General features: G+C 37.3%; 1 protein-coding gene across 1 annotated transcript; it reads left to right on the forward strand.

Moving 5' to 3' along the window:
• Positions 1–416: 416 nt before the first annotated feature.
• On the forward strand, positions 417–5,611 carry LOC114362386 (uncharacterized). Its single transcript, XM_028317772.1, has 7 exons — positions 417–601; positions 901–1,045; positions 1,406–1,513; positions 1,777–1,893; positions 2,581–2,729; positions 3,472–3,673; positions 4,526–5,611. Exons 1-7 carry the CDS (start codon positions 512–514, stop codon positions 4,693–4,695), a joined length of 981 nt encoding a protein of 326 aa, XP_028173573.1. The 5' UTR covers positions 417–511; the 3' UTR covers positions 4,696–5,611.
• Positions 5,612–7,661: the final 2,050 nt, after the last annotated feature.

Consider the following 7,661-nt stretch of genomic DNA (forward strand, 5'->3'; position numbering starts at 1 on the left):
TCGCAAATGACTGCGGCTTGATTACAGCAACTGTGAGGTAAGCTTAAATTGTAACTAAGCAACTTTAGCTATATTTAAAAGCTACGATTATAGATATATAAATAAATTACTCTAACAATTAGGTGCTAGCTTATTATTGTACAATATTATTAAATAGAACCCGCCACTATTAATAATACCAAAGGTTGATTATTATGAACATTTCCAAGCAGCGAGTTGGGCGGTCCGCCCGACGAATCAATTACTTAACTATGTATTATAAGACTACCCGAAACATACGACATAAGTTTAAATTCTTTCTAGAACTCTCGGCTAAATTACGACTTATAACAAATTGTGAGGGTAGTCGAAACTTTCAAGTTCTTGCTGCACGGGAGTGGTTTGCAAACATAGACATTTGTATAATATCGATACCACATCCGTATATATTGCGGCCGCCCAGTCCCGACCGCTCCTTTCATACATCGAGTGCGCGACTTGAAGGTAGTCAATTTAAATTATTCTTTGTGTCATGGATTCAATCACGTACAATAATTTCGCCATGGAAGAAACGAAGCCGATATTTACAACTGCTAGTGATGCAAAAGCTACCACAACAACAGTAAGTAAAGAAGAAAACATCGTACCCACGTTTTAAATTTACGATCGAGGAAAAGTTGTAAAAGTTTGTGATTATGAGAAATGTTTAAATTTTATTTTGTGATTGATAATAATTTAAGCTACAACATAAATATCTGGCGGTATCAACTGTTACCCGATTTTAAACATAGTTAACGGATATTAAATATTTTATGCAACATCATAGAAAACACGTTGCGAGCACGTTATTTTTTGTCAAACGAGGGAGGTACAGCATTAATCTATTTAATATTGAATTAATTAGAATGTTCTTCATCATAGGAAAGTTTTGCACCGTCGGACAACAGAAACATGTCAAATCCATCGGAAGGCGTGTTTTCTCCGATGGCCCCTCCTTTCCAGGCGCGTGGTGGCAACGAGCTCATGAACCTCCTGGCGCAACAGGAGCCGAGAGCTGCCGACACAGGTATTAGAACCATATTTGCAATTATTTTGTTGTCATACGGGATTATTTCCATTATTTAGCCATTTCATACGCTCATTTTTACAGACCTAAGGTTTTAATGTTAAGGTGATTATACAATTGCAGTTGGATAGTTTTTGAAATCTCAAGCAACGACTTTTGAACCAGTAAAATAAAGTTTTAATTTGGTCCACATGAATTCTTTAAGTATGTATGTACGTACAGTCTTGGTAATTACGGAGTACTAGGTAATTCTAATTAAATCAGGTGCTTAATTAAATAAAAATAATATGAGTCCCAGGTTGTGGTAATTTATATGGCTACCAGTTAACGAAGCTGCTCATTAGGTATTCTTTGTTGCAGCTCCAACGGCAGCAAATATGGACGATGTCCTCATGAACTTCCGTATGAACGGCTCTGAACTGCTCTTTGACGACATGGATCAAAATTCCCAAAATTACTTCAATATGGGTGTGTATTTGACGATTATTATATTATTCAAATTATCTGTTCTTTCCATTTGCTTCTGTTAAATTAGAGAAGGTCGTCCTCCTGATCTGATAGTAATGTTTTGAAGCAGGATTAGGTACCTGCTGAACTTACTTCGATATTTACTAACCAATTTTAAAGTTCTTTTACAGTTAAGTAGGTAGTTTTTTTCGTACTCGTATTTGTACCTATCCTAATTGCACAGTTCCCATGGGATAAATGACTTAATGTATGAAAACTGGCAGGTAACACCAGGTCGGAGTCCGTGGCATCATCCAGCGCGAACCTCTGGGGCGACGGCTCCTCCGTGACGGCTGGCCGTAATGGGGAGATGATGGACACTTTCGACTTTTTGATCAAAAGTAAGTGAAGTAAATAAATTTTGTCTTCCTAATAAAATATTTAATTAGGTACATTTTATCCTAGATTTAGCCCGAATAGGATAGGAATAGGAATACATCCTATTTGAATGCAAAAATCCAAATTATCGCAACAAAATATTACGGTTCAATTATGTTGTAAATGGAGATAGGTTAATCATAATAAATAAATAAGTAGACTACAGAATACGTTAGATCTGGGGGCGGGGGGCCCCTGTTAGTTTGAGGGACCTTTTGAACTTAGCAATTTGTCATGAAACAGTGGTTGCCCCTTCGATCTTGAAGCGCTGGCCACGTGCCGAATGCCCAAAGAAAGGCGGGCCTGCTTCGCCCATTCGTAGGTTCAAATTCAAAGTCATTTTTTTTATTTGTATAGATAGACTATTTAAATAGTACTTACAAATCGTCAAATATTTTGCTCATAAGGAGCCTCTACATGTCTCGTAATCTTTTTACCCTACCTGCAGCGCTTCGAGACCAACATTGCCAAGTGCTGAGAAGAAGCGCCGCAACAAACTACTCACATTGCTATGTGGCGTGCATGATGCGTGTGACTTTTGGATGAGATAGTGGAGACATAGATGATAGAAAGGAGAGATCCTGATGACCAACCCATTTTATTTTATTCGAATGTCACTCAGTCGGTCAAATATATTGTGGTTTTCTCAGGTCTGTCGTCGGCCAACAACTACGTGTCGATGCTGACCAGGGAACAGCTGTCGGTGCTGCGCTCGATCCGGCCCAGCGTGCTCTACGAGTTCCTGCAAGAGGTCGCCAAGGTCCGCAGCGATAAGCGCATGCGCCGCGCCCTGCCTAATGTAAGTCCTATCGCCCGTATTTACAAACATTACTATGAGGTCTCACAGTGCGCGTGAACGCACAGGATGACATACGAACTATTCAGCTCTATTCAACGCTGTGCGTTCAATTTGCTGCTTCACTTAAAAAGCAAGCTTAAAGCTTTTATGTAATGAACCGCCTCTGTGGTCTAGTGGTAAGACTACCAGACGCAGAGGTCCCAGGTTCGATTTCCAGTGGGGGCAGATTTTTCTGTTCAGTTTGTTTGGTGGTAGGGTTTGTTTTAAGTCCGCCTGGCTAGCTACCACCATCTTACCTAAGTCTGTCGCCATAACAACAATGCTAACAGCATTGTTGTGTTCCGGCAGTAAGAGGTAAGATAGCCAGTTCCTCCGTGGTTGAGGATTCCGGGTGAAGCTCGCTTCCACCTTCAGCCTGATCATCACTTGCCATCAGGTGAGATACAGGCCAAGAGCTTCCTTGTTGTGGATAAAAAAAAATTAGAGAGAGCTACGTACTCTATTACATTATATAGCTTCAACACATAAGTAAACTTCTGTAAGTAAGAGATGATTGGTTGGGTTTCTCTCTTTTTATCCATGTAGGTAGCTCGGATTCGATTGTGATGAAATTATTTTGTGCTGAAACTTTCCAGCCTATGCTCAATTTCAAAGTTGATTTATTTGCCTAGTAAAAAGGCCACGCTTTTACGGTTTCCTTAAGTTTACTAGCGTCGATTTCTCACCGCGATATCTTTTCCAGGAATGTGCATTCTGCAAGAACAACGGCGAGAATGAGGAGTGCTACTCGTCGCACGCGCTCAAGGACTGGCGCGGACGCGTGCTGTGTCCCGTGCNCCCAGTACTCCGCGCCTTCCGCTGCCCGCGCTGCGGCGCCACCGGCGACCACGCCCACACCATCAAGTACTGCACCGTCAACAAGTACCCAGAGAACTCCGATGCAGGTCAGTACCTCTAGCATGAACAACTTTCGTCTTCGAATCGTTTGCGTATTCGACAAAATTCGATACTCAACCTTCGAATTAAACGATGACGTGACAATTTTGATTCTCAAAATAAGTTTCGTGCAACCATTTCTCATACTAAGTTCACGCATATGAATACGCAAACGTTTAGAAACTCAAAAGTTTTTCGTGCTAGCCGTACAGTTTGCGATATTGCAACGCGATTTTTCCCTTTTTGGCTTACAATGTATGTTTACAAATATTAAGTTTCGGTAGAGTGGAATAAACTATCCCTACTCTTCCCGTGGTTGTTGTAAGAAGCGACTATGGGAGAAATATTCTAACATCAAGCCTCCTCAACCTTTCTACCCATGCGTGTGAGTATAGATGAAATCTTCTTTTTACCTCTGATAAGTCAGTCAGGGTCGTTTACTGCAATAGTCTTGATGATTTCAAATATGTGTCATGCCCTTGTCTTTCTTGATGATAAAGTTATCTTAACTGGACCTTAAAGGTAGTTCTCATTAGCAAGGCACTGAGGAGGTAACCATGCTTGGTTTAATGCAAATGTACGAGAGCTTTAGTAGCATAATGGGGAGTTCAGCAAACACATCCTACGCCCACAAGATGTAAAACATATCGCCCCCCAAAAGATACTGCACTTCCTAATGGATGCAGGACTCGGAGGCGAACTGTAAGGAAAATAGCGGCGATCACAATAGGTCGATAACGGTCGCAGTGATACTAGGACTTTATTGAACTAGAATAGCCGCTCAACACAAAAAAAAATGGGGAGTTAGCTAAATGGGGATAAGTACAATCGGCTCTTATACAATGGTGAATTTGTTCCAGGTTCGGATCGTTCAGTAGGAGGGCTGTCGCGTCGTCGCGCGCCGACCGCAGGCCTGGCCGGGCTGACGCTGCGTAGTGCGCCCGCCACACCCGCGCCCGCGCCGTCACCCTCCCCGTCCACCGCTGCGCTCACGCACGCTTCTCTCTGGTCCACGTTCGGAATCAACTAAACCCAACGAAGCCGGGGCTATCTGCACAGCCAGCGTCAAACAGTTCGCGACACCTTAAGCCAAAAAGTTCGCAACACGTCTTTGTTACGTGGAATAAGTTTGTTGTTCACTAAAACTTTTTGGCCACTTTGGGTGTCACTAAGTATTTGACGATGACTGTACGATAGATCTTTTTTGTTTATGTACTTTTTGTAGATTCCACTGCCGTTTATATAGGACAGTTCCTAATGTGTGGGAGGGGCGAAAAACAACTTGATCGATAACGCTCTTTTCAATCAGGAATGATGTTATTACTCTGTCTGCCTCTTCTTTCCGTAACTTTTAATAGGTAGGAGAATATCTGATTCTAGCCTACTTGGGACCTACCCAAGGTTCTTGCCCTAGCTAAGAAATGTAAAATCAATAAGTACAGGTAGTAGAGTACCTAGGTACATGGAGTTCGTCAGCAATTAAGGTCTTTTATCAACACGTCACATTACTTCTTCCAGAGGTGTGGCCCCGGCATTATTCTCAGATCGATAACTAAGATGACTCTAAGCTATGTTTAAGGTATATTTCATGTATGGCCAGACATAAGAGCCGAAGTTGAGACCCAGTATGATAACGGTTTCATTTTAGACGGTTCGGCTTTTTAAGAAACAGGCTGGAAACCATTGCTCTATTAAGTTCTGAAGGTTATCTCTTCTATACGACGTAAATCACCAACATTAATTTTATGTATTAATACTATTCGTATTATCATTTTAGTAAAACAATGTTATTATTGGTTTACACATTTCTTTAATTTAAAACTTATTGAGTAGTGATAAATATGAGAACATGGTGTAAGCCGATAACGTGTCAAATGGTTATCGATTGTACTACATGTACTTAACCATTTTTATCAGGATTTAACCTGTATTTCGTTCAACTGTAGTTTCTATACAAACTGTATTGTTTTTGAACTCGTGTGCTGTGTAATGTTCACTTTCTATAACTCAATAGAAATGTGAACAACAACTACGTATACTACAAGTCATTCCAATGGTTCAAATACACATATGCAGGTCATATAATGTTTGAACCCTTTGACTTTTAAGTTTAAACACAACTCAGTTTTTCTATAGTTCTTCATGTAAATTTTTCATTGGCTTTTTAAAAGATTTTTAATTAATTATATCCACTGTATTTCCGTCATCGATTCTTTGTTCAAATACAATTAAATCATTGCAATTCGAAAATATAATGAATTTATTGTTAATCGCTGATGAATTCATTCAATTATCAATTTGTTAATAATTAATTTTAAACTTTGTCCAAATTAATTATAATATAATTCACATCCCAACCAACCAATGAAAAATTACTTACTTTCTTTCTTTTGGATGTTTGGTTTCTACTGTCTAATAAACTTGTGTGCATTATTTATGAGTGTTTTATTTGTAGCGTGAGTGCTCTACTTATGAATTTATACGGAGACTTTACTTTGGCAGATAAATCTAATAGATAATGATCTGAAATACTTCTTGGTCTAGGTACGTTACTTCAAGTTCGTGAGGGATTTTTAAAATTGAAAGTAGCTATAGTCAATTACGACGATTTTATTTGAATAGGTACATTGTTTTCGAACATACGACATTACAATAACAGTAACAGAGTATTGATATACCTACCTTGATTGTAGATGAAAAAAAGTTTTTAAACAAAAGCTTATAGCATTCATTAATTATTATTAGACATCAGCATCATGTTACATTGGAATTAAATGTGCTTCCTGGCAATGGCACTTCAAGGTACAGATAGTTTAACTGTCAAGGTAATTTTGACGATAAATACTATATTGGTTTTACTACTTATTAAGTAGTATAACAAATAATAATATCCGCAGTTCATGGGGTCCTCATAGGATCATCGCAATGTACGAGTAATTTAAAGTTTTTAAAGCATTATAATAACAACAAGCATTGTTGTAACAATGATTTTCCTGTATTTTCTACACACTTTTCTGATTTAAACAACATCTAATGAGTACATTAATATTATCGACATATGATATACTTACTACAGTAAAGTATCAATATAAAAGCATTTTAACAATATACCTACTACGTAAGACTTAATAGTTATTAATATAATAAATTCATCGAAACACGATTGTATACTGTTAATAGTAATAATTCATAGGTAATTTTGCAAAGTGAGTAACAAACAAATATTTTAACGATAATGTTTAAAAGATGGCATAAAACAGATGTAAAAATTGGCAAGTAGGAATAGGTATATTTAATAGTTAACTACCTATACGCATAATAGTTACATTAATAATAATTAATAATGTAGCTTACAACAATAAAAAATAAAATAAAAAAATAATTGCTTAGGTATAGAGCTTAGGGTGTACATTTTTTTCGAGATTCTGTTGTTTAAACATGTCTTCAGTAACAAATAAAGAATCAAATGCTTTGTCTCAGGGAATGATTTTTTTTTCAAATTTATAGCTAATCAAGTTGGAATGTTATGGCAGTTTCATATATTATCGAACAAAATGTTATGCAAATTACGAGTGGAAGATATGAAAAAACACATTTATTTTGAACTTAAATACTGAAGACTGAAATTTTATATCACATGTATTCGATCTAACCTAAAACTAGCGGTAATTTCCGTCAACGTAAAAAATAGACAATTATCAATGGGATCATTAAAACAACTTCATTAAATAATTTTGAAAAGTTACATTATTATGATATTGATTAAATATTTACCCTACAATTAGCACTTAACGACATACATAGGCTTATAAGTTATTACCAAATACTCAAATCTTTGGTTCAATAAGTTATATCAATAAATACATATAATAAATCAATCCGTTATTACCGTTATTTCGTTATTTCATTTCATATTGTATGGCTCGTCAAACTATTATCTTTTTCGTGACAAAATGTCATTAGATATTTTAAATTAATCACTTGTTTAAATATGCA

Source organism: Ostrinia furnacalis, unplaced genomic scaffold (genome assembly GCF_004193835.3).
Source record: "Ostrinia furnacalis isolate ACB-3 unplaced genomic scaffold, ASM419383v2 OfSCF6417, whole genome shotgun sequence".
NCBI classification, from domain to species: Eukaryota; Metazoa; Arthropoda; class Insecta; order Lepidoptera; family Crambidae; genus Ostrinia; species Ostrinia furnacalis.